Source organism: Ovis canadensis, chromosome 3 (genome assembly GCF_042477335.2).
Source record: "Ovis canadensis isolate MfBH-ARS-UI-01 breed Bighorn chromosome 3, ARS-UI_OviCan_v2, whole genome shotgun sequence".
NCBI lineage: Eukaryota > Metazoa > Chordata > Mammalia > Artiodactyla > Bovidae > Ovis > Ovis canadensis.
In genome coordinates, this window is record NC_091247.1 from 217361433 (window position 1) to 217389297 (window position 27865).

The 27865-nt window shown below is 50.1% G+C and overlaps 1 protein-coding gene across 1 annotated transcript; it reads left to right on the plus strand.

Annotated features, from left to right (window-relative positions):
- Nucleotides 1-10741: 10741 nt before the first annotated feature.
- On the plus strand, nucleotides 10742-27518 carry FGF6 (fibroblast growth factor 6). Its single transcript, XM_069581471.1, has 3 exons — nucleotides 10742-11383; nucleotides 12334-12437; nucleotides 23144-27518. Exons 1-3 carry the CDS (start codon nucleotides 11038-11040, stop codon nucleotides 23318-23320), a joined length of 627 nt encoding a protein of 208 aa, XP_069437572.1. The 5' UTR covers nucleotides 10742-11037; the 3' UTR covers nucleotides 23321-27518.
- Nucleotides 27519-27865: the final 347 nt, after the last annotated feature.

The window sequence follows — 27865 nt, forward strand, 5'->3', positions numbered from 1 at the left end:
AACAACAGACTGGTTTCAAATAGGAAAAGGAGTACGTCAAGGCTGTATATTGTCACTCCGCTTATTTAACTTCTATGCAGAGTACATCATGAGAAAGGCTGGACTGGAAGAAACACAAGCTGGAATCAAGATTGCCGGGAGAAATATCAAGAACCTCAGATATGCAGATGATACCACCCTTATGGCAGAAATTGCTGCTGCTGCTGCTGCTGCTGCTGCTGCTGCTGCTGCTGCTAAGTCGCTTCAGTCGTGTCTGACTCTGTGCGACCCCATAGATGGCAGCCCACCAGGCTCTGCCGTCCCTGGGATTCTCCAGGCAAGAACACTGGACTGGGTTGCCTCTTGATGAAAGTGAAAGTGGAGAGTGAAAAAGTTGGCTTAAAGCTCAACATTCAGAAAACGGAGATCATGGCATCTGGTCCCATCACGTCATGGGAAATAGATGGGGAAACAGTGGAAACAGTGTCAGACTTTATTTTGGGGGGCTCCAAAATCACTGCAGATGGTGATTGCAGCCATGAAATTAAAAGACACTCACTCCTTGGAAGAAAAGTTATGACCAACCTAGATAGCATATTGAAAAGCAGAGACATTACTTTGCTGACTAAGGTCCGTCTAGTCAAGGCTATGGTTTTTCCAGTGGTCATGTATGGATGTGAGAGTTGGACTGTGAAGAAGGCTGAGCACCAAAGAATTGATGCTTTTGAACTGTGGTGTTGGAGAAGACTCTTGAGAGTCCCTTGGACTGCAAGGAGATCCAACCAATCCATTCTGAAGGAGATCAGCCCTGGGATTTCTTTGGAAGGAATGATGCTAAAGCTGAAACTCCAGTACTTTGGCCACCTCATGCGAAGAGTTGACTCACTCACTCCCTCTGATGCTGGGAGGGATTGGGGGCAGGAGGGAAAGGGGACGACAGAGGGTGAGATGGCTGGATGGCATCACTGACTCGATGGACGTGAGTCTGAGTGAACGCCGGAGTTGGTGATGGACAGGAAGGCCTGGCGTGCTGCAATTCATGGGGTCACAAAGAGTCGGACACGACTGAACGATTGAACTGAACTGAACTGAACTGATTGCCAAATAGTATTCCGTTGTAAGAACAAACCACATGTTGTTTACGTATTCACCAGTTGATGGACATTGGATGGTTTCCACTTTGGGACAACTGTGAATGATACTGCTATGAATATTCATACACAAATCTTTCTATGGACATATATTTTAATTTCTCTTTATATTTAACTTTGGGGGGATATGTCATCTAGTTTTCAAGATTGTGTCATTTTACGTGCCCACCAGCAATGTTAAGGGTTCCATTTTTTTTCCCAGACTCTTGCAGACTCTTGTTATCGTCTTTTTTTTTTTTTAATTTTAGAATCATTCTTGTGGGTGTGAAGAGCTATCTTGTAATTTGAATTTGTGTTTCTTGAATGACTTGAGCATCTTAAGCATCCTTTCATTTGCTTTTTGGCTCTTCATACATCTTTGGCAACTCATCCACTAAAATCTCTTGCCTCCTAAAATCTCTTGCCTATTTTTAGTTGTGCTATTTGTCCTCTTATAATTGAGTAGTAAGAGGTCTTTATATATTCCTTTATCAGATGGATATCAGTTCTCTATCAGATAGATGATTTGCAAATACTTTTCCGGGTCTGGGATTCCCTTGATTTTCTTAGGGATCCACAGTCACTGAATGTCTATCCATTTATTTAGATCTTTAATGTCTTTCAGCACAGTTTTGTTTTTTCAGTGTACAAGTCTTGAATGTCATTAGTTAAATTTATTCCTAAGTACTGTCATCTTTTTGGTGCTGTTGTGAGCGGAATTGTTTTCTTCGTTTTATTTGCAGGCTATTCATTGTTAGTACATAGAAATACAATCAATTTTAGTAAGCAGATATTGTAGCCTATAGCCTTTTGAAACTTGCTTATTAGTTTTAATAGTTTGTGTGTGTGTGTGTGTGTGTGTGTGTGTTTTACTTCTTGAGATTTTTTACCTACAATATAATGTCATCTGCAAATAAAAACAGTTTTGCTAACTCTTTTTCAGTGATTTCAAGGGCTTCCCTGGTGGCTCAGCTGGTAGAGAATCTGCATCCAATGTGGGAGACCTGGGTTCGATCCCTAGGTTGGGAAGATCCCCTAGCGAAGGGAAAGGTTACCCACTCCAGTATTCTGGCCTAGAGAATTCCATGGACTATACAATCCATGGGGTCACAAAGAGTCAGACACGACCGAGTGACTTTCGCTTCGTTTCAATGGTTACCTTTTACTTTTTCTTGCCTAGCTGCACTGGTTATAACCTCTCACTGGGTGGAAGTGAAAGAGAAAGCATGTTTGCCTTGCTCCTGATATTAGGCTAAAAATGTTCAGTTTTCACCATTAAGTATAAGGTGAGCACAGCTTTTTCATAGATGCCCTTTATCAAGCTGAGGAAGTTCCAGTTTATCTCTTACTTGTTCAAGAGATTTAATCAGAAATAGCTGTTGATTGTGACACATTTTTTCTGCTTATGTTGAGATAACCATAATGTTTCAGTTTGTTAAATGAATTGCATTGTTCAATGAATTATAGTGATTGATTTTTGAATGTTAAACCAAGATTGCATTATTGAGATAAATCCCACACTTATCATAATGGTTATTGTTTCTATATATTATTGTAATTCACTTGCTAAAACTTCCTGAAGGACTTTTGCATCCATTCATGATGGATATTGGTCTACAGCATTTTTTTTAGTTTTGTAAGTGGTAATGCTGGTGGCATAGAATACGTTGGTAAGTTTTTCTCTCTATCGATTTTCTGCAAGGGTTTGACATTATATCTTCCTTAAATATTTAGTAGAATTTGCTAGTGAAGCCATCTGAGCCCAAAGTCTTCTTATTGGGAAAGTTTTCAGTTATAAAATTTTTACTAGATATAGGGCTATTCAGGTTATCTATTTCTACTTGAGTGCGCTTTGGTAGTCTGAATCTTTCAAAGAATATGTCCATTTCAATGAAATTGCCCAATTTATTGTTATGAAGTTGTTCATATTACTCCTTAGTATCCTTTTAATATCTGCAAAATCTCTACGGATGTTACCTTTTTTATTCATGACACTGTTAATTTGCATTTTGTCTCTTATTTTCCTGATGACTTTACTCAAGGTTATTAATTTTATTTATCTTCTAAAAAATCAATTTTTAATTTCATTGATTTTCTCTTTTCCCCCATGTTTTCTATGTTACTGATCTCTCTAATCTTTATTATTTCCTATCTTTTTCTTATTTGGGTTTAATTTACTCTTCTTTTTTCTAGTTTTTGGAAAGCAAAGCTGAAATCATTGATTTGAAATCTTTCTTCTTTTCAAATATAGGTGTTCAGTGCTATACATTTTCCTCTAAACACTATTTTAATAGAATTCCGCACACTTTGGGCAACTCATATTATCCTTTTCATTCAATTCAAAACACTTGTAAATTTCCCTTCAGATTTCTCCTTTTACCCATGGGTTCCTTAGAACTGTGTTATTTAGTTTTCGAACATCTGAGGTTCTTCCAGATTTTTTTGTTATTGATTTCTAATTTTACTATTGTCAGAGAACATACTTTATATGACTCAGATCCTACCAATACTTGTTTTCTGGCCCATAATATAATCTCTCCTGTGTACTAGGAAGATGTACCTGACAATAACAGTGTTCAGCTATTGTGGGATGGAGAGCTTTACAAATGTCCGCTAGGGCACGTTGGTTGATACGGCTGTGCAGGTCTTCTCCATCCTTACTTACTTTTCTCTCTCCTTGTTCCATGAACGATTACAAGAGGGTATTATAATTTTTGGCTGTAATTGTGGCCTTGCCTATTTCTCTCTGTAGTTGTAACAGCTTTTACTTCATTTTCCTGAAATTCTAATGTCAAGTGCATAATGATTTATGGTTTTTATGTCCTGTTGATGAACATATTTTTTCCATTTTGAAACAACCATCTTTATTTTTATGCTATTTTTAAAATGGAATCTACTATGACTGACATTAATATAGACATTCCAGCTTTATTTTATTTTTGATGTATTTTTATATTTACAGTAGATTTTTCCCAGGCAGCATCCATCGTCATGATTTTTTTATCCTATATGACCGTAAATAAGTTGGTCGCTCAGTCTCGTCTGACTCTTTGGGACCCCATGGACTATATAGCCCATGGATTCTTTACTGTCTGGGCCACCCAGTAATCTGACTATGGTGGCATTATTTGTTGTTCAGTTGCTAAGGTGTGTCTGAGTTTTTGCGACCCCATGGGCTGTCTGTAGCCCTCCAGGCTCCTCTGTCCATGGGACTTCCCAGGCAAGAATACTGGAGTAGGTTGCCATTTCCTTCTCCATGATAGTGTTATAGGTTTCTTTATATTTCTTATGCTCGGGGTTTATTGAGCTTCTTGGATCTATGACTTTAGAGTTTCCTTTGAATTTGGAAAAATTTAAACATTATTTTAGCAAATATTTTTTGTCCCTTCCCCTTCATCAAATTCTACATATATCAAGACTCAAATTCTACATATATCAAGTTGTTTTAATGATGTTCTGTGCATTTTAAAAGCTGTCTTTTCTCTCTATGGTTATTTTGAATAGTCTCAATTGAAAGTCTTTGATTTTACTGGTCTTTTCTTCTGCATTGTTTCACCTGTCATTGATCCCATCCAGTGCATTTTTCATCTTGAGCATTGTGTTTTCATCTCCATAAGTTCATTTTGGGTCTGTTTTTGTATCATCTATGTCTCTATGTAACATTTTTTTTTATTTTTTCCTCTAGCATTTTGAACATATCAAATAGAATTATAATAATTATTTGAATGTGGTGGCCTGATAATACTAACACCTGTGTCAGTTTTGGGTTCATTTCTACTTAAAATTTTTTTTTTCTTCTTATGCCTCACACTGTCCTGCTTCTTTGTATTATTGGTAATTTTTTTAATATAGCCATTAGTTTTTAAAACGACTTTTATTTCTGTGTTTTTGGCCGCGCTAAGCCTCTGTTGCTGCGTGAGCTTTGCTCTAGTTGTGGCAAGTGGGGCTACGCGCTACTTACAGCGCACGGGCTTCTCATCGTGGCGGCTTCTCTCCTGGCGGAGCACAGGTTCCAGTCGTTCGGGCTTCCGTAGTTGTGGGCACGTGGGCTCAGTAGTTGCAGCTCCCAGGCTCTAGGGCACAGGCCCAGTAGTTGCGGTACAAAGTGCTTAGTGCTCTTCACACGGCATGTGGGATCTTCCCGGATCAGGGATTGAACCCATGTCTCTTGCATTGGCCGGCAGATTCTTCACCCACTGAGCCACCTGGGAAGCCTGGTGTGTTTTTATTGTATGCCAAACATTTGAAAATTGCCCTGTTGGGGTTTGAATGGTCTTGTATTTTTATGGGTATTCTTGAGCTTTTATCCTGGAGAGAATTTTATACTTGGAAACACATGAATCCTTTCGGGTTTGGTGTTTTGTTTTTTTTTTTTAATATATTTGTTAGGTATTGAGCAGCATTTGGTTTGAAGATAATCATCTTTCACTGTACTTGTGCAGCCAAATAAATAAATAAAAATACTTTTAAAGTGGTTTTACAAATTAAAATGCCCCATCAAAACTGATCACACCCCCCTACACACGCACAGAGGGCCTCTTGGAATGTGTTTGAGAATCACTCATCTAGTGAAATCCACAGATTCCAAGCCTTTAATTGAACACCATTGATTCAGACATTTCATGGCCTTCATTATGCAGCTGGCACTGGGCTAGGTTCTGAACACACAGAGATGAGTACGGCTCCATTGCTACCAACAGGACTTCCCTATCAGAATGATTACCGTATCAGATTATGATGCTACAAGCTGGTAAAGGCGGCGATAGAGAAACATACACAACATTACTGAAGAGAGGGTGGGAGGAGGCGAGGCAGGGGCACCAAGTCCAGCTTGGGGCCAGGTGGAAGGTTGTCAACGATAGCTTCCGGTGGTGACATTTCAGCGGAGTCTTTAAAGATGGGAAGCCACCACCAGGCAAAGAGAGGACAGTTTGAGCGAAAGCACACAGGCAGAAGGAACACAAATTGGGCCTCGAGAGACGTGGGCCATTTCAGTAAAAATTCCCAAAGGAGAGGCAGGGGATGGAGCCGCAGAGGCCAGCAGAGGTCAGGACGCGGAGGGCCTGTCCTGCCACACTGGGGAGCCTGCCACCGCGAGCTGAGTCTTTTACATAACTCTCCACGGAGGCTGGCAGGATGCATGCCCGCCTCAGCACGCAGTAGGTATTATTAGACGATGATCATGAAAGGCAAACCTGAGAACCTCAAAACTCTGAGCAGAGCCAAAACCCCTTACGTTCTGAGGCTCCAGAAGGTTACCTGACTCCTCTGCCCCTTTGCAAATTCAGCTGAGATGTGCAGCCACGGTGGTCAGCCAGCCCTGAGGTGCCACCTCCTTGGCAGCTGGTGAACCCTCTAGGCTTGTGCATGTGGCTGGAGAATAACAGTCAGGGGGAGAGGGGGGAGGGTCAGGGGAGAGGAGAGCCAGGAGAGAAGGAAGCAGGGGTAGGCTGGGAGATGTAGCAGGATGAGGCTTGGGCTGAAGGCACAGAGCAGGAAGCCCCGTGACCCAAGGTGGGCATTTCTGGGGTGGAGAGGAGGACATGCCCCCGTCCACGGGACTCTGCAAATCCTTGGGCCACCAGGACACAAAGCTGAGCTGGGTGGGATGTTCCCAGTGAGGGATGGCGGGAAGAAGAGCAGGGTTTCCAGTCTGAACGCCTGCCTGGAAATCACTGATGGGCTGGCCCAGCAGAACTCCACCTGCCTGAGCGCTGAGGGGCCTCCCGAGAAAGAATCCAGCCTGGAGGTGAAGAGAACTCGGTCTCTGGGCTTGACCCATTTCAAATGAGGGGTCTGGAAATAAAACCCCAAGGAGGAATCCCCAGGGTGCAGGGATCAATAGTTCTGGTCGGGCACTTCTCTAACAAGCATCACGATAGGAGGAGACCCAGATACTCGTCCTGGTGTTGAAACAGAACATTGGCTCCTTGAGGGCTCTGGGTCTTCAGCGCTGGAGGGAAAAGAAATACCCATCGGCTGTAACCAGGAGGTGGAAGGCTGATGGATGGGACTCCCGGCAGGTGCCCTGCTGTAGTCCCAGGCAGGAGCAGCCACGTGCTCACCCACACGTGTAAGGCACACTCTGGACTTCCAGAAATAACTAGGGACCACGTACAGTGTGGTGAAGCTCCAGCTGAGCTTTCTGCATATGGAATCTTAGCTCCCCGACCAGGGATCAAACTCGCACCCCCTGCATTGGAAGGCAAAGTCTTAACCACTGAACCATCAGGGATGTCCCTGGAAATGTTTTCTCTCTCTTGAATCTTCCTATTTGTAGTAAGTGTCACTAAATGTCGGCTTTGGTCAGGGTTCCTGCTAGTCCCTCCCCTCGGCCCGAGCCCACCTCTGCCCTGTCAAGCTCCCTGAGCAAACACTACCTCTGCCGAGCAGGTGTGGGCACACAGGTGTCTGAGCAAGAGGGAGGGAGAATGCAGAGGCGGCAGTCCCACGGCCCAGGTAATTCAGAAAGACCGCCAAAGACGCTCAACGTAGCTGTGTCGTTTTCTACCTGATAACTTTCTGCATTTTCCAAATTGTCTCCAAAAAAGGCAAGTGTTAACTTTTTTCAGAATCAAATATCAAAAGTCCAGGCAAACAGCACTTTTGATAATCTAGGTGAGCTTTCTGGGCTTTCCCTTATGGTCGCTCCTAGGGTGTTTGAAATTCATGAAGCGATAACTAGGAGGCATAAAAGGCAACAGGGCTTCCCTGATGGCTCAGCAGATTAAAAATCTGCCTGCAATGAAGGAGACACTGGAGACACTAGCTCGATCCCTGAGTTGGGAAGACCACCTGGAGAAGGAAATGGCAACCCGCTCCAATACTCTTGCCTGGGAAATCCCATGGACGGAGGAGCCTGGCGGGCTACAGTCCATGGGGTTGCAAAGAGCTGGACACGACTGAGCGACTACGCACACAGCACATAGAAGGCAACCCACCTGGCTGTGATAGAAGGGGTTCCACCAGGCAGGTCAAACTTGATCAATGTCTACTGCGTGCTACCTGCCCCCAACCCCAGCCAGGGACAAGGCTTGTCATGGGAGGAGATGGACATTAGCATTTCACCCCCGCCCCCCCCCCCCCCCGCTCACCTCTACGAACTCTTGGCTCATCCAGAGACAGTGATTGACAGCCCCAGAGGCTGCTGGGCAACTATTTGAAAGAGGGGTCCATGGAGAGGCCTCCTCCACCTGTTACTCTTTTTCTCTATCACTTCACATCCATAGGGGTCCCTAAGCCCCAGGAGAAGGGTCAGGTGCAAATCTGGTAAACCAAGAAGCCCTAGCAGTTGTCAACTTAATTAGCCTTCAGGAAAAATCTATGGCTATATGAGCACAGCAGGGTTGCTATGGAGACAGGCCCAGGAGGCGCATTTAGAACAGGGCCTCATCACATCACGCGATAAAAATAAGACCTAGGCTTTTTAATAGAATGAATTACTTAAGTTTTATATTTAACAGGGGACGATACCAAAGCTATTACTGGTTTTCAGAATATTTTAGGAATCCGAGCTGCCTGCTTCTGCATATGCTAGCAGCCATCACAATATACGCTCGGGTAGCCGGCAGTTAGGTAGTAGAAGTCCATGTGTCTCTCCCATCCTTGAGCTGAGAGATGGTCCTTCTCACTTTGGGTCTGTCCTCCTTGAATTGGTTGAGCAATTTTCAACGTGTTTCTGAGAGAAGACTGTATTGTGCTCTGCACCCAGCCCTTTGCATATATCGTCACTAATATATAAGAACCCTGCGTGGTAATGGTCTCATCTTGCAGATGAGGCTCAGAGAGGTTCAGAAATTTTCCAAGTTCACACAGCTAACAAGTGCTGGAGTCAGGATTTAAATCCAGGCATCCAGCATTCCAAAGCCCTTTGCTTTGTAAGACGCCAACCACCATCTCTGCACAAAGAATCTGGAATGAGGCAGACCTAAAGAGATTCACTACTTTTGTTGATACTTGGCAAACACCTTGTAATGGTTGAATCTCTCCTCCAAAGGGGTCCCAAAGCGGATGGGTTCCAGGAAGAAATCTGCAGAGATTCTGGTGCCCCGCTCATGTGCACCTCTCCGATCAACCGAGGCAAGCGTTCATTCATCTCAAACTAGCTTTTCACCGTCCGACGGGCTGCCTCTTCCTGAAGTCCAAGCAGCAGTAGCATGAACACAAGATTCCAAAGTGGCCACGGGTGAGGGGATGTCTCCACCACTCCTGGATGTTGAAAGGGTTAACGTGTGCAATCTACCTAGAAGTCCAACATGAAAGTCCATTTTTTGACAGTTCTGTTTTTGATTATTCAAGACCTTCCTATTTTGCAGAGAGATACTTTTTTAAAATTTTCCCGCTCTGTACCCACTGGGTCCCAATCTTTCCTTGTGGATGAGACGGTGGTGCAGGTGACGGGGGTGGGGGCCCAGGAGGCTGGGGACCCAAGGGTAAGGCCAATGGCAGGGTGGAAGTTCACATATTCCCTCCCCTATTCCCCACACTTTACCAGATGAAAGTAATCACAGAAGACCGCTGGGCTTCAAGGATTCTGAGAGGACAAAACGGACATGCAAGGCTTGGCGAAACTCCTAACCAAAGCGTCATCCAGGTGAACTAAGCTGCAGGGCAGAAGGCAGGTGGACGCCACGGACTGGAGGTGGGGACCCAGGCCAAGGCTGGAGCTTACAGTTGGAGGGGAATGCATGCAGTCTCAGCGAAGGCCCTGGGCAGCAGGCCTCCTCCTAGAAGCCTTCCCCACACTGCCCGCACGCTCCACTGTGAGTGAGTGCTATTGAAATGGTTCTATGAGGTACCCTTGGCCTAGAGCAAGCTCACTCAATTCATGGAAATCTCACTTCTATGACAGGCGTCATGCAGAGGTTGCAAGCACTGGATTTGGGCTTTGGCCACCTTTATATGTTCTGGCTTTGCAGCTTACTAGCTGTCATCATTTGGGCAAGTCACTTAAGCTTGCCCCCTGCCTCAACCTCCTCATCTTTGAAATGGGAATGAGAGCAGTCAGGTGGCCAAGGGTGAACCCCAGTAGGAAAAGGGCTGGTGACTCTGTCCAGGGCTGGACGCAGCTCCTACCCTCTGGCTGGTTGCACGCCAGGACCTGTGTGGAGAACAGAAGCCCAACCCTAGCCCCACCTCCCTCCACAATCCTCAAGACATTTGGAGACCCCCTGTCCAATCCCTGTTCTCTCTTGCTAAAGGGGTGCAGCCTTCCAGCATCCTCCCAGCCTCGGTGGCCTTAACTATGAGCTCTTTCCATGAACAGGGTGACTCAAGGGCCCCAGTCATCACCCGCCACCACGCCTCCCCCATCCCTGGCTTTACCCTTTGCCCTCTAAATAAGGAAGCCAGCGCTGCCAGGCCAAGGACTTCTGCCCAATTTGGGTCCTGGGTGGCCTCTCGCCTCCCTCTTCCCCTGGGCCCCCAGCCAACTCCCCCTCCCTCAGAGATGCGCCCTGCTCACTTCATTCCTGCCTCATAGTTGGAATGACAACAGCTCTCAGAATCTGTGGGGTGTGTGTGTGGGGAGGGTGCCGGGGGTCTGGGGAGGCAGCCAGGCCGTGGAGCAGGTTAATGTTACAGCCCTGGATAAGTGAGCTGGGCCACTTGACGTCAGGGTGATGATGGGTGGCAGGGAGGGCCAAGCGGCTGAACTATAAAGACAAGTCCAATCCGATATAATCAACTCGGGTCGGAGTGAGCGGGCCAGCCAGGCAGCGTCCCCAAGCCATGGTCCCTACCGGCCGCGGCTCAGCCTGGGTCCCTCTGCTCCAGACCCAAGTGCCCAAAGCCGGCTTTGGTTTCATGTCAGCAGCCTTCAACTGCCTTCCAAAAATAAGCCCCTGCCGCCATGCCGAGGGGAGAAAAACAAGAAGGGCGGTATTTTTAGGGCCATTAATTCTGACCACGTGCCTGAGAGGCAAGGTGGATGGCCCGGGGACAGACGCTGCTCATCACTATGTCCCGGGGAGCAGGACGTCCGCAGGGCACGCTGTGGGCTCTCGTCTTCCTCGGCGTCCTAGTGGGCATGGTGGTGCCCTCTCCCGCAGGCACCCGAGCCAACGGCACGCTGCTGGCCTCAAGGGGCTGGGGCACCCTGCTGTCCAGGTCTCGGGCCGGGCTGGCCGGAGAGATCGCAGGCGTGAACTGGGAGAGTGGCTATTTGGTGGGGATCAAGAGGCAGCGGAGGCTGTACTGCAACGTGGGCATCGGCTTCCACCTTCAGGTGCCCCCCGACGGCCGGATCAGCGGGACCCACGAGGAGAACCCCTACAGTGAGTGCCATCCGCAGCCAGTTGGGGAAGCCAGGGGATGGGACTCCAGCAGGTCTCTGGTGCCTGGGGTCCTATGATGAAGGGGGAAGGAGGATTCTCCACCTGGGTGCCCACTAGCCTAGCCACCTCCCCCAACTCGCTTTGCTCCTGCAGGGTGCATAGGCTGAGGTCTGAGCATCCTCTGCCACCCGCCCATGGAGCCCCTGCGGCATCAATTCCTTCAGTATTTCAGGCACAGCCATGGCCTCAGAGAACCACCAGGAACCCCCAGCCAGGGGGAGCCACAAAATGAGGGTGGAGAGAACCGGCAAGGATGCTTAGATCAGATTAGATATGAGCTGCTTTTTATTTCACTTCCCTCTTTGAGAGGAAAGGCAAATCATTTGCAAAATTTCCAGCTGCAGCTTGTCCTTCTTTCTAGTTCAGCTTGCCCCCACCCCCCATGCCCGCCCTACAAGTTGGTGGGTTGCTGTCTAGATGGGCTAGCCCCAGGAGGGGATGGGGCTGGAGGATCCAGGGCAGCCGTCAGACTCTGTGTGGCTGCAGTGTTTGCAAGATTAGATAGGCTGAAATATGTTGAAATGCGAGGAGACATTTTAAACAAAGCTAATCAGAAATTACTTTTTTTTTAATCCACGTCAAGGACCTCGTGTGATTAAGCCCAGATTCGAAGCTACTCTTAGGTAGATGCCCAGGTGGCCACTGGGATCTCTAACTCCAGTGTCAGAACTTCCCCCTTGCAGAACTTGATTGTTAACAGTTCAGTAAAATGGCCCAAGCTGACAACTCAGCTTCCAAAGTGAGATCAGGGTGGAGGCGATAGAAGGCCTGACTTTCTAGAAGCAGGAGGGTGGGCCTAGATGCCCTTTGTAGGGGGGGTCACCTTTAGCTTGACATCCCACTCTGCTTTGCGCAATCCTGGGGTAACACAGCCCCTGTCTCTTTGGCAGGCCTGCTGGAGATTTCCACAGTGGAGAGAGGTGTGGTGAGCCTCTTTGGGGTGAAGAGCGCCCTCTTCGTCGCCATGAACAGTAAAGGAAAATTATACGCCACGGTGAGTCCATCAGGCCAGGGGAAGCTTCCGGCTGCACGAGGCCTGCCTGTGTGCTCAGTTGCTCAGTCGTGTCTGGCAGGCTTCTCTGTCCACGGGATTCTCCAGGCTGGAGTGAGTTGCCATTTCCTCCTCCAGGGGATCTTCCAGACTCGGGGATTGAACCTGCACCTCCTGTATTAGCAGGTGGACTCTTTACCACTGAGCCACCCGGGAAGCCCCTGCATGAGGCCTGAAGAGTGTGCAGTTGAAGAAAGTAATGCAAACTCTTGAGCAGAGATGTGCATATTCATCTAGAAGGAGGAGGGGGGCTGTGGGAGGAGCCGGTGCGAGTAAGGTGCTTGCAGCTCTGTGCTGGATCGTGTTTTTCTTGATCCCACCTGTTGGAGCCTTGTAGCAAGAAAGGAACCTTAGCTCAGAGGGCTATAGGGTCCAAGGGAAGCCAGAGCTCTGCATAAAGCTGCTGTCCAAGCTTACGGTCAGGCCCTGAGCTGGAGAGGCCCAGAGAAGCAGGCTTTGTTTCAGCCTAGACATGCTGCTCCCATGAGCCACCCTCCAGCCACAAGCACAGCCCGGGAAGAAGAAATGAAGCACTTTTCCTCACCTTTATCAGTGTGTGGACATCTCACTTTAAGGTTTTAAGCCCTCTGACCTCTGATCCCAGCTGCCAAAGAACCATGCCTCCCACTGTACCCCCTTAGCTGGCACCAGCCTCCACCTCTGCCTTCTCCCATCACCCGTCACGGCTGGTGGGGGCAATGCTAGCACTTGGGTTAACCTCCCCAACTTCCACGTTTCCCCACTTCTCTGCTCTCTCTGACCCCTTCCTTCCTGGGTCTCCCAGCCCATAATTTTGGCATATTCCAAAACGTGGACGGGGAAAGCATTCCTATGAAGGCAGAGACCCTGGGAGTTCTCGCGACTGAAATAAGAAGGCTAAAAAGGAAGACCTGTGAGCCATGGCCGAGGAATAGCAGAGTGACTATTTCTGGGGAGGGCGTGGAGGGCCGTTCTACCCCTGCGTGGGGACAGACGGGAGCAGGAAGTGAAAGCGGAGGCTCTGGTACCCGGGGCCGGCATCCAGGGAGGCTGTCCCAGCAGACCAGGGCTGTGAAATGCCCGAAGCGGGAGCCCAGGTGGCCTCGGCCTGTGATCTGCAGCGCTAGCACCTCTCTGTCTGTGTTGGTTTGTGTGACGACAAGGCGTGCGTCAGAATCAGTGAGCCTCTGAGGACAAGTGGCTGGACGGCGGGTAGGCTGGAGTTGGAACCGTCCTAGTCTGTACTGTGAGAGGAGGTGGTTCTGCTGAGGGCCTACAGGCATCACCTGCAGAGCACAGAGGCAGGTCTGCACACAGACCCGGGGTCCCACCTGCAAAATGAGGATGAAGATCAGATGCACCTCTTGGGGCATCTGGGGAACAGTGCCTAGAGAGCATCCCCAGGGCTCCTGATCAACAGTAGTGCTCAATACAGGGGAATCATTTATGTTGTCTCAACACTGCCGCAGGCTCTACCCATCTCCTACTAGAGAGGAGTCTCCTGGGAGGAATCTCTGCATCCACGCCACCTTGGGAACTTGTCACAGGCCAGATTTCTGGGGTCCCTCCTCAGAGATGCTCAGTCATTAGGACTGGATTGGGGGGCCTGCATATGTTTGTTTTTATTCTTCAAGTTTCCCAGGTGTTTCTGAGGTGCAAGCAGGCTTAGGGGCCACCAGGCTACATGGGCTTTGCACGGCAGGGAATTCTCACTGGCCGATGGTCACATCAGAGCTGAAAGCTTCAGGGAGATGAAACTGGTCTGCAACGGGGATCCTCAGATGTCCTTTTCACTGCTCTCTGCATGTGTGATGGAGAGGGCAGGAGGTCCCTGGGGCCAGCAGGGCTTCGATGGAGCCAGTGCCCTGCCTGGTACAGGGGATGGTCCCCGACAGCCCCTTCCTAGCCACGTGAGTGTTGCCTGGATCCCACTAGTTGCAGAGCCAGGAATGGGGGCAGTTGGCTCTGAGCTTCTCTGCAAAGTGAATCTTCTGGAAGGAAGCACAGATTACATCAACCCTTATCTCTGCCACCATCATTAATAAGCTATTTAGTATTTATTTCTCCTTATCCTGAAAGAAATTTAACTGTGAGGCGGGGGAAGGACACAAACAGAGCGGCAGTGTGACCACTTCCCACTTGAAACCTGGGGTCCCCGTAGGAGAAGCCAAGGGAGGCTGGGACCAGCAGGAGCTCTGGGAGTGGACAGAGCATTCCGGGACCACGAGGAGGGGGAGACTCTGAAGCATAGGCTGACCCCTCACTCCTGGGCAGATGACTTCAAAGGGGGTCCACAGGACTCACTGAAGAGACAAAGTCCAGGAAAAGGGGGGGCTTCCCTGGGAGGATCCCTGCCCACCATCTACACCTCCACCTCCTCCCCTCATATACCTCCCAGGGGTGTCTGCCCAAGGGCACCTTCTTGGAGGGGAGATATCCTCCCTGGAGTCCCAGACCCACCACCAGATGCTCCTGAACCCCCTCCCCCCACCCTGCAGTGCCCCCCAGGGGCCGTTATCACAGTCTGAAAGAACAATTGCCAACTGATCCCAGAGCCAGGAAGACTCCTGATGGATGGTGATTTCATTCACACCATTTCCCTTCAAGCCCCTGGAACTGTCTCCCTCCCTGCATGCTCAGCTGCTACTATGGTCCCTGAGTGGGGTTTCCTCTGGGGGGTGGGGACCCCTGCTCGGGGGAGAGACAGAGGGAGGGACAGGGGGCAAAGTAGGAAAATAGTCACTAGGTCGTGTCAGACTCGTTTACGACTGCATGGACTGTAGCCCACCAGGCTCCTCTGTCCATGGGATTCTCCAAGCAAGAATACTGGGATGAATTGCCATTCCCTTCTCCAGGGGATCTTCCCAAACCTGGGATTGAACCCACATCTCCTGCACTGCAGGCAGATTCTTTACAGGGAAATCCAAGGTAGGAAAATAAGCACCAAGAAAACACCTAGAGAGTGGGCTCCCACGGGTCTCATCCCTTGGAAGGAAGGGTGCAGAGCCTGTGGCAGTGTTTAGACAATATAAACAGCTCACCCGTATTGAGCACGTACTATTTGCCAGGTGTCCTGGGGATGCTCTCTGGACAGTACCCCCCCAGCACAGCTGGGAGGCGTGTCTGACTGTCATCCCCATTTTGAAGATGGGACCCTGGGTCTCTGAGGTCTCAGGTGAATCAGGTTTGTGTGCAGACCTGGCTCCACGGGTGATGCCCTAGGGCTGCAGCAGAAATGCACCAACTGTGCAGACTGACACCCAGGTTTCAGCTCCTAGCCTCCAGCTACCATCTTACTTCCAGCAAAGTCTCTAACCATCTCTGAGCCCAGACCTCTGCTCCCTCTGATTGGGACGGAGGCAGGAATCAGTGAGTTCCAATCTCCTTAATCTTTTTAAAATTAAAAAAGAAAAAAAAAAATCAAAGATCTCCACCTGCCAGTGGTACTGTTAGAATCCTGTAGCTAAGAAAAGCACATAGTGATGAAAATCTGCTAGGGATTCAGTTATGCTTCTCTGTGATTTTGGTTTTACTCAGTATAACTGTGTCTCCATCCTTTTCATCAATGGCATCATGACAACAGGCGAAGCAAAGCGTTTATTTCATCCGCAGAGGCCTTCGGTTGTTACCTGGGGCGTTAACCTGCGGGGAGGGGAGGTCAGGTCTTGCTCTTAGCTGCTTCTCTCCCCTAGCGGGAGATGGAGTCTGAGCAGATGGGGCAAAGGGTCACTGGAGCTAACAGTATGTGGAAGGGTCAGAGATGGGACCCCAGAGCTGGGGGCGGCTTGTGGTGCAGCCAGGGGCCTGCGGAGCCCTGCAGACAGTCTCCCATACGGCTTTGTCTGCGGCCTCCCTGCTAGCCAGGGCAATGCAGGAATAAGGAGTGAGAAGCACGGCAGGCCCGGTGGAGGCATCTTCAAACGCTTCTAAGTTGCCGATGCAATTGTGTGTTAGGAACGGGGATCAGAAAGGATAGGCGTCTTCAGAGCCAGGAGGTATTGTTTCTCCATTTCAGCTAGGGACCGAGAAAGCAGCAGTTGGGCTCCAGGAGGAGAGGGTCTTGGGACAAAGAGTTATCTGGGTTTTTTCTCACCTCCCCCCTCCTTATCCATGCAACCCCCTCCCCAACTCCCATGCCCATAGACAACCAGGAGTAAATGGGGCAAATGGCCTGGGTAGCCCTAGAAAAAAGAACTTTAAAGACAAGGAGACACTTCCATCAGTCCGGTGACCTAGTGAACAAACGCCAGAGTCTGGGATGGCTGTCTGGTCCACCTCAGACTTTGAGAGGCATTTCTGCCAGCAGTAACTCATGCCAAGACCCCTGTATGTCCCACCCACCCCTGCAAAATGCCCCCTCTCCACTGCCAGAGCTAAACGCTTTAGAGCTGGGTCCTCAGAAGTCCGATTAGACCTATGTGGAATTTAAGACATTGTCACGCTGGAGCTTGGGGCCTAGCAAGCCCCGGCAATGTGATCCGGGGGAATTATTTTCATTTGTTCAAGTAATAATATACGGTAGCTGCTTTTCTTAACACGGCGTTCGCTTGGCTTTTCCCACCAGAGCTGAGGAGCCAACATTCCTGAGCCATGAGACTTGGCTCAGGGACACGAATGGTGAGATGAAGCGAGGGGCTGGTCCCGATGCCAGCCTGAGCATCCGTGGGGCTGTGGAGTATCAGGCTGGAGGGAAGAGTTCAGGGCCACGATCTTGGCCTCCTGCCCCTGGCCCTGTGGCCACTTGAACACCAGGGATGGAGCAGAGGGGCTCAGAGAGGAAGGGGCAGGCAGAGAGGCTTTCAAAGCAACTTCATCCATGTCTCTTCTCACTTTGGATTCGCACAGAATTCTGGGCAAGGCTTTGGACAGTAAAGAATCTGCCTGCAATGTGGGTCACCTGGGTTCGATCCCTGGGTCAGGAAGCTCCCCTGGAGAAGGGCATGGCAACCCCCTCCAGCATTCTTGCTTGGAGAATCCCATGGACAGGAGCCTGGCGGAATACAGTCCATGGGGTTGGAAAGACCATGACACGACTGAGCAACTAACACAACGTGGGGAAGGCTAGGGACATAAGTGGGCTGGAGGAAAGAAACAGAGGTCGGAAACTTTCCGAGAAGTTAGGGATGGAAGTTGAATATCAAAATCTGATGAGCAGAGACCAAAGCACCACGTAAAACACCACCATCGTGCACATTTAAACAAATACGTTTTAGAAGATCTGCTGCTGCTGCTGCTGCTAAGCCACTTCAGTCGTGTCCGACCCTGTGCAACCCCATAGACAGCAGCCCACCAGGCTCCCCCGTCCCTGGGATCCTCCAGGCAAGAGCACTGGAGTGGGTTGCCATTTCCTCCTCCAATGCATGAAAGTGAAAAGTGAAAGGGAAGTCGCTCAGTCGTATCCGACTCTTAGTGACCCCATGAATTGCAGCCTACCAGGCTCCTCCGTCCATAGGATTTTCCAGGCAAGAGTACTGGAGTGGGGTGCCATTGCCTTCTCCATTTAGAAGATCTAGACCTTAGCAAAAGCTAGATTCTTCTATTGGATCAGGACAAACGCTCTGAATTTCTGGCTCCAATTTGGCTCAATTCCTCTCTCTTTCTGTCCTGTCCCCAGAGACTTCTGCCCCAAGATCTGATTCCCTCTCTAGAGTTTGCAAAGAAAGTGAAGTCACTCAGTCGTGTCCAATTCTATGCGACCCCATGGACTGTAGCCCATCAGGCTCCTCCATCCATGGAATTTTCTAGGCAAGGGTACTGGAGCAGGTTGCCATTTCCTTCTCCAGGGTATCTTCCCGACACAGGGATCAAACCCAGGTCTCCCTCATTGCGGGTAAAGGTTTTACCATCTGAGCCACGAGGGAATCAGAGTTTGCAAACCTCACATGAAAACTCTCCCTTGACCACCGTTTAGATCAGAAATGAATTCTCCTGGAAACTGGCAGGTGGAGTGCTCTCCAGGGTCATAAAAAGTTAGAACCGATTGGTGGGTGGATGGGGGCTGGACAGGACTAGAGGGAGAGCACAGACCAGTCTCTGATACAAAGCTTCTCTCAGTCCATTTTCTGGGCCATCTTCCATCCTCAATTCCCTCCCCATTTTCACTAATATGACGAGGTAATATCAATACATGCACATGGTGTAAGGGGTGGGATGGTGCAGAAGAACACACCGTGGAAATGAAGTCTCACTCTCACTGTTTTTTGTGGGTTTTGGGGGGGGAGGCGGGGTTTGGCCATGCCATGCAGCGTATGGGATCTTAGTTCTCTGACCAGGGATCGAACCCATGCCCGCTGCATTGGGAGCTCAGAGTCCTAACCACTGGACCACCAGGGAAGTTCCTCCCTTTCACTGTTGTCTCAAAGACCCAGACTCTCCCCTGGGCAGCACTGTCACTAGGCCTCATATGCCAGCCATCCTAGGAAGAACCAGCTTCCCTATGTGGGCGCTTATGTTGACATCATATTTTAAAATCACACAAACAGGAGCAAACTACTCACAGTGTTTGAATCTTGCTTCTTCACTGAATCGCATGCCTTAGGGGCCACCTCCAAACATTGCACAGAGGGGTTCTGGTTTTTCTTACTGAGAGCCTTCGTGTGTGGCGGTCCCGTCACTGAGAGGAGCGCCGCCCGCCTGGCAGACCCTGAGGCTGTTTCTGGTCTCTCACTGTTTTAGGTGATGCTGCAGTGAGTGACTTTTATACACGAGTGGGAGTGAGCCTGTAAGATAAATTCCTAGAAGTGGAAGCACTCATCAAACCTGTAATTATTTCATTCTAATAAATATTGTAAATTTTCTCTTGACAGCAGTTAATACACACAGCAACACATCCAATGAGAACTTCTAGGCCCCATGCCCTCACCAACGAATGCCTCTTATCCAGCTCAGTTCTCTGTGCAACCCGACAGTTACAAATGTGATCGCACAGCTGTGCTTTACAGTTCCTTCAGGGCTTCCCTGGGGGCTCAGACAGTAAAGAATCTGCCTGCAATGCAGGAGACCCAGGTTCCCAGGCTGGGAAGATCCCTTGGAGAAGGGAATGGCTACCCACTCCAGTATTCTGGCCTGGAGATGTCCATGGACAGGGGAGCCTGGAGAGCTACAGTCCACGGGGTCACAAAGAGTCGGACACGACTGAGTTAGGCATATTTTCTTATGTTTAAATGCTACTTGTATTTTCTTTTCTGTGAACTGTCTATAAACATCCATTTTTCAGTCAGTTCTGAATATAATAGCAAAATTTAATCTATTGCAAACTATATTATAAAGTATAATGCATTGTAAATGTTTTTTTAAATTCAGTTTGCTATTTACATTCTTATTTTCTTTAAGGTGATTTTTTTTTTCCAGGCAGAAGTCTAATTTATTCCTCTTGGGTTTCATAATGGCCTCTATTTTTCTGTGTCCTGCTTAGAAAGAGCTTTCTGACTTTTTTTTAAGATTCTCTTCTCTTTTCCTTTTGTTTTTGGTCCTGCCTGCATGGCTTGTGGTACCTCAGTTTCCAGACTGGGGTTTGAACCTGGGCCTTGGCAGTGAAAGCGCCACTAGGCCACCGGGGAACTCTCCTTAAGTTTCTCTTTTTAGCATTTAAATATTTGTTCCTTTGGAATTTATTTTAGAGTTAGGAATAAAATCATACATCAGATTTTATTATTATTCCATTATCATTATTATTATTATATACGATGGTATCCAGTTCTTCCAACACCATGTTTTCTCCAGTGATTGCAATGCCACTTCTGTTTTATATTCATTTTATGTTCATGTGTGGATTTACTTCTGGATCATTTTCTGTTTGTTGAGCTGCACCAGACTGTTGATTTCTGCAGCATTATTTCTGCTCAACTTTGACCATTGATCCCGAATTCACTTTTCCCTGGAGCTTTGCCCATGGACAGCCTTAGGTCCTGTGGTTACCCCGACCCCCCGTGTCCCGAGAGGCCCCAGGAGTGCGGGGCCAGAGCCCAGTCAGCTCTGTGCCCCCCTCCCCCAGGCTCGCCCCCTACCACCACTTAGGCAATAAATGCAGGGCTTAGAAGCTAACTTGTCCTACAACCCACAGCAGCGTTTTTTAAACTTTATTTTTGGCCGCTCTGGGTCTCGTGGCTGCAGGGACATTTCTCTAGACGTAGAGCGGGCTCTGCTCTTCGTTGAGGTTCGCGGGCTTCTCACTGTGGTGGCTTCTCTTGTTTCGGAGCATGGGCTCTAGGGTGTGCAGGCTTCAGTTGTTGCCACTCCCGGACTCTAGAACAGGCTCAATAGTTGTGGCTCACGGGCTCCGTTGCTCCAAGGTACATGGAATCTTTCCAGACCAGGGATGTCTGGAAAACCTATGTCCCCTGCGTTAGCAGGTAGATTCCGCTGGACCACCAGGTAAGCCCCCACAGCAAGTTTTACAGGAATGATGATCCCAAGACAAAGCCTTTAGTGCTTTTGCTTTCAACTAATCTATGAATCAGTTGGAGGAGAATCATTATGGCAATAGCAATTACTTTTTACTTTGCTGTGTGCCAAGCCTTATACCATGCATTATTTCAGTGAATGCGCCCTCCAATTCTATGACAGAATTGTCATCACTGCTCCCATTTTACAGATGAGGAAGCTGAGGTTTAGAAGGTGATATCACTTACCAAGTTCACATAGCTAAATAAGAGGTGAATCGTCACATATGCTTCGCCTACTTTGATTAGTTTCTTTTTTCCTACTTTGGGACATTCCTTTCTTCATTCTGCAAATATTTTTGAGCACCCATAGCAAGCAAGATAAAAACTTGTGAAAAACAGAACTCCCTGGTACGATATTCAGAAGCCAGTTGACATGGCTGGTGCAGGCTTGCAGGGTCATCTCAAGGAAATGAACATCACAGGGAGGTGCCTTGTCAACAGTAACCCAGGAGTGTGAGAGGGAAAGAGAGGAGACCTTCATTCATTGAGGGGGTGGCAAAGGGATGGGTGAGTGGTACCCAACATATTACCTAGACGATGCCCATGGCCCCTCACTGGCTCTCGCTGCATCCAAGAGCTATCCCTTTGTGGGCATCCATGAGCCCCTATTAGAGCATCATCCATCCAGTGTCACCTGCTCAAAAGGACACAGTCCTTGTCTCAAGGAACTGGGAGTCCCCTGGGATGGTGCATTGTTTTCAGTGCTGTCAGACTGGTCCACTTGGAGCCCCGAGGAGCCAGCTCATCACCCTTGTTCATCAGAGAAAGAGGCTCTCGTCCACCCCACGGCGGCAGGGTAAGGCCAGGCACTCGTAGTACGATTCCTCTTGAGAAGGTCAGACGATACCCCTGGCACAGCCGCTCAGCCATTGAGTGGGTTTTTTATAGCCGATGGCCTCAGTCGGCAGGAAGGAGTCAGGTATTATGCTCAGCTCTGTCTCTGTTTCATTCTGTATTTTTCTAAAGACCAGATCCCAGGCTTTCTGACCTCCGCCTGAAGCCCAGAAATCCCCCCGGCCGGGGGCAGTGACCTGGGTGGGTTTGAATGGAGAGCCCTCTCTTCTAGCAATAAAGGAGGACTTGGGTGATTTATTGGGGCTGAACTTGTCGATGTGTGGCAGGAAGCCTGGCCCTCAGTTTCTGAACAGGTGGTCCTCACACAACTCGCTCCAGTGGGGGCCCTTCATCACCAGCCCCAGACTCCATGGCACCACAGGTCGCAGAGGGAACCAGGTTCTGTTCCCCATAAGGTCTCTGCTCATCACCATCTCATTCCTGCCTTTCTCCTGAAAACGGCGGATTCCTAGGGGGCACCAAGGCTTCCAGGTGGCTCAGTGGTAAAGAACCCGCCTGCCAATGCAGGAGACATAATGAGACATGGGTTTGATCCCCCGGTCGGGAAGATCCCCTGGAGGAGGAAATGGCAACCCACTCCAGTATTCTTGCCTGGAGAATCCCATGGACGGAGGAGCCTGGTGGGCTACAGTCCATGGGGTCACCATGAGTCGGACATGGCTGAGCACACACACACAGGTGACACCAGGCACCTCTGGGCTCAAAATCAAAGCCAAGGATGGGCCTTTTAAGGGGCAGCACACTTGGGCCTTAACCTGGGAAAGATGGGATGAGGGATCCAACTGGAGAAAGAATTACCATAACAACCAGACGCAGGTGTGCTGGGAAAGCCTTAGAAAGTTGTCCGTCTCAACCTCCACTCACCTGCCCCTCCTGATGGTCCCTCAGCACGTGACATGCAGAAAAGGGAAACAGGTCTGGAGGGGAGAAGGCGGCCCCAAGGTCACACAAGTGAAGTCACTGATCAAACCCCAGTCCTCAGTCCTGCTCCACTGGATCCTCTCCCAGCAGACTGGAGAAGACAGCTTCTTCTATCCCTTCCTGGTGCTGTCTCTGAACATAATAAATTATCATCCAGGTGTTTAGTAGACTAAGTGCCCACGACTGGCAGTCGGGAGCACCCCTGCTCGCCACGTGACACAGGCCGTCCACCCACATCCCTGGGCCTGAGTTTTCTCATCATGAAGGGGGGAAAGTGAGGGGGGCCCGCGAGAGCTCCGAAGGCCCCCCTGTTTTCAGCTTCCAGGCTTCTGCTTACCCAGGATGGCTCAGAGCCCCCAGCAGTCATCCGATTTGGGGAGGCGAGGGGCCCGAGGCCTGCTGGGCTTCGTTCATCACTGACACTCTGCCGTTTGTCCATTTCCTCCTCAGCCCAGCTTCCAAGAAGAGTGCAAGTTCAGAGAGACCCTCCTGCCCAACAACTACAACGCCTATGAGTCAGACATGTACCGAGGTGCCTACATCGCGCTGAGCAAATACGGACGGGTGAAGCGGGGCAGCAAGGTGTCCCCGACCATGACTGTCACACACTTCCTCCCTAGGATATAAGGACCCCAGAGGAAGGCTCACAGGTGGAAAGTAACGTCTTTTCTGTTGGAATTTTGCACAAGTGGGCAGTTCCTCCTCCCCCTATGCCTCCTAAGTTGAGCTCCTCTGCTTGGGAGTGGGGAGACCTGAGCTGGTACCCAGAGCCACCGGACCCCATGGCGTGTGACCCACCCGAGGGAGGGGTTGCAGCTGGGCTCCTAGGATGGCAATGGATCGATCGATCCCACACTCTGACCTCGACTGAGGGGAGACAGTCCAGAGACACTCGTGGAAGAGGACCCTGGGCACTGGAAAAGAAGGGGAGGAAGTGCGCGTGCTGATGTATATCCATACGCCTCGGTCTGTGCGTGCAGACATCTCAGTCTATATCGTCAGAGCCAGGGCCTCTGGGCATCTCCGAACAGGCTTCTTCCTCCAGGCGTCGCCGGAATCTGCCTGCAAGAATGTCACCTGTCAGCCCAGCAGGATCGATGCGTGCTCCCACTCTGCCTCTTCCCAATCACCTTCCCTCTCAGAGGCTGCTGACTCCGTGGGTTGCCCCGGGGGCGGGGGCAGGAAGCAGCTGTCCTCTAAAGTGCAGAGAGGGCAGGGTGACGGGGCGTAAGATTTAGCTGCAGACAGAAAGACTGAGCGGGCGCTCGAGGCATCCTGGGTGTGAGGGCTCTGGGGACCCTGGGACACATTGTTGGGGAAGCTGGGGGAGACGATATCCCCCTTTTTTGGAGGAGAGGGTCGGAGCAGTGTGTGAAGCAACTGGTAGAATACCGGCTAGAAGCAGCGGAATGGACGGGGCCTCCTAGAGAGAGCCTTTCTGCCCGGAGGACTCAAATGCTGCGTGTGGCTCCAAGAACAAGCTGCGGCCAGGCTGCCTGCCCGTAACTTTTCCTCACATTGAACTGGGTCTTATTTTAACCTCAGATGACAAGGATCCTAATAATGGCAACCTCTTTGGCGAGCATCAAGGGGTACAAAATAGGTCATGAAGGAAGTAGAGAGGTTTCAGACTTCAGATACTAATTCCTCTCCGGTAACATCCAGGAAACTCACCCAAGTTCTCATCTGATACTCTCACTTCCTTCTCAGCCGACCTCCCCCACGCACGCACCGGTGCCTGGATGCAGTGGAATTGGGCATCGTGACGTTCAGAGTTTGCCCCCTGACCCCCTACAGAAGGAGAAGAGTGATAATCTGGTGAAATGGAGCATCCCAGCTGAAGCGGCTCCTTGCTGCCTCAATGCCTTCTTGCCTCCTGGCCTTTGAGAGTATTTAAAGCAGAGGTGCCCCCAAGCGACTATAAATGCTGTCCGCCTGGAGCCTTTGGATGCCTGAGCCGTTGGGACGTTCCTAAATCTGAAACCAGAGAGACCCATGTCGGAGCACACATATTTTCGGCGGACGTGGACGGGCAGGTTTCAAAATGAGCTGACACCCTCTGTGACTCTCAGAGGCCCCGGCCAGCAAGACCAGTCCCTCCTCTGCTGCAAATATCCTCGCCTTTGACACACCTCTCTATTTGCAGATGCGTCCAGCTATAGATAGAGCCGGGATGAGCTGAAGGCAAGGGCTGATGATCCAAGGGAGAGACACCCTGCTGGTCCCCTCCTCTGCCCGGCACATATCAGGGCAGACATGTGCTGGGGGAGGGACAAGAGGCTGCACCAAAGTGGGCAAAGATGCAACAATCAGAGCTCAGGATGAGAGAGGACACAGCCAAGTCTTGGATGGAAACTGGATGGAGCTGGGGTCTTAGTCAAGCAGAAGGGGAAAACATCAGTCCATCTTGACAGTTTGGAATATTTCAAGTGTAGATCTGCTTGGAGGCAGGGGACAAAACGGATTGTTCTTTGGGAGATCTTGTCCTGAGTAACTGGTCTGTTTAACAGGGTACGTCGGAAACCGATGCGCTCACAACCTGAGTGGTGGGTCAGCTCCCAATAGGATGCAGTGGCGTGTAGGGGGTCTGGGTGGGGATGGATGGAGCATGATCTGAAGAGGAGAAGGAAGTCACAGGTCCCAAAATATTGGTTCCCTTCTCCCCCAGGTGCTGAGCTCTCTGGCAGGAGAAGGCTCTTCTAAGGAGAGTCATGAGGCCTCAGATGGTTAGATCTTTCCTGCAGCCCCCTAGAGGCTTATAAAAGTGCCCAAATCCTGACCAGGAGTTTCCTCAAATGTCCATTCCCATCTCTGATGCTGGAAGGGAGGATGAGAAGCTCTCAAATGCCCGGAACCGGGCAGGCTTGATGCCCATCACTCCAGTATAACACATTGTCCGACGACCCTGTGGGCAGCTGGGCGTCTGTTCTCACTGGTACCCGGGCCCGTGGTGTACTAGAGTTTCAGTACTTCAAAGATCACCTCTGATATACGGCTGAATCATTGACTCTTTAACATCCTTCCCATCCAGAGGAATTCTCCCAGGGCTTTCCCTGTGACCTGTGAGCAACTGAGGCTTAGGGAAAAATCAACCCCCGTCCATAGACATTGGGTCGGGGCACAGAGTGAGGTCTGCACCGGTGTGCAGAGTTCTCTCCTTGCTCATCTCCAACCGAGGCCCATGCTTGGCTGTCAGCCCCACTGGATCTGAAAGGCTGCAGGGAGGTGGCAGAAGCAGGGGAACAGAGGTGGTCCCCACCTTCCCGCCAAGCATGGACTAAGAATGTCTTGGGTCCTCCCTCCACCAGATCCTGAGCTATGACACCGGTTCATGCAGTTTTTGTAGCTAAATGGCCTCTGTTCCATCCCAAACCATCTCCAGGAGCTCCAGGCAAAGGCGGGGCTCCAGGAGCCCAGAGACTGCCTTGTTACCCCTTCAAGAACAAATGATGCAGAACAGAGCAAAAAGGTGCACCCCTGAAGGCGGCTTCTCAGCTGGGACGACTTAGCTCAGGACAAAGAAGGGGGGCCAGGCCCCTGAAGAATCTACCCCCTCCTCGGGTAGCCATGGGTAGACCGCAGAGGAAACCAGAAAACGCCCTGCTTGTTCTTGTAGGTCGCTCACTGCCTCCTGACCCCTCCCTTCCCACTTCCCAATGGAAAAGCAGCGGACAACTTTGTGATGGACACTCCATCACTCTTCTCCTTCATACCCTCCCTCCCCCCCCACATCCCACCACACCTCCAATGCACACCCCAGGCCCTTGGTCAGGGCTGTTCTGGGGCTTAAGAAAGAGGGGAGATTCTCCTGTCCTCTGCTCCAGGCGACACACTTCCCTCCTTCAGACACATCGCTTTCTTCCCAAGCCTGGAATTCTCTCCCAGTTCCCATCCTATCCGGAAGCAGCTGGGACTCTCCAGCCCAGGCTGGCTCCGCCCCTCTCTTGCCCTGGATCTCGGACCCTTCCTCATCCTAAGAGAGTCCTAGGGGAGGAAGGAAATGCATGAGGTCGTAAGCTGTCAGTCTCCTTCCTCCCAGAGTTGGACATCCATCGCCTTTGCCCACTCTGGGCCACAGCTGCTAATACAAACCAAACGCAGTCACTGGCCTCCGGGATGAGCTCTCTGCCCTCCCTTTCCTTTTTGCCCCTTTTCATGTGGACACAAGCTAGATTGCTCCTACCTCTTTCTGTCCCAGTGCTTTCCCCCAAGGGCTCTGGGTCCGTCACCACCAAGGAGGTGTTCTCTGCCACCCACCCCTCCCGCACCTGCAAAGTGGGTAGCTAGTATTTCTACACTCTCCTTTCAGCAAGAACCCAGCCATTTATTGTGCTACCTCCCAGGAAAACGCCAATGGTAGGAAAGTTAGGGTCAGGGCCAGAAGAATAGATGGAAACACTGGAATCTGTGCTTGCCCCGGAACTGGTGCATCCTCTTCCCTGGACAGGAGGCAAGAGTGACTGTTCCCACAGCCTCCTGAATCTGGTCCACCCTGCAGATAGCTCACACAGGCCCGGGTGTGGATGCCCCACTGAACGGCAGATTCCAGCACCCACACCCCTGGGTCCTCACGTGGGTTCTCCTTCCTATTAATATAAATCAATCAGTACCTCAGGCTGCATCCCAGGGCAGAGCCTGGGTTTAGCGGGTAGGAAAACGCAGAATTTGTTCAGTCCTGTGCTTGTAAAATGTGATGCTTCTATTTTTTTTTAATATGTATGTGCTATGCACAAACCATATCGTGTTCCAGCAAAAAGGAAAAGGTCTTTTTATACGTTCCTCTAAACTGTTTGACTCCACCCCTCCTATTAAAACCGACAACAAATCTTTGGGCTGTGGTTGATTCTCCTCTGGATTCTTTGTCTCCTCTCGAGGAGGAGGGCAAATTGGAAAGAGAAAGCAGGAGTGCATGGCGCTGTGGATTTTCAAGGCCGGAAGTACTCACATGGGTCGCTTCATCCATTCTGTATTTTACAGAAGGGGAAACGCAGCCAAGGAGGGAGAAGGGCGATGTCGTCAGCATGGTAGACCAGGGAAGCCCTAGTGGCTCAGCTGATAAAGAATCCACCCGCAATGCAGGAGAGCAGGTTTCGATCCCTGGGTCAGAAAGATCCCCTGGAGGGGGAAATGGCAACCCACCCCAGTATTCTTGCCTGGGAAATCCCACGGACA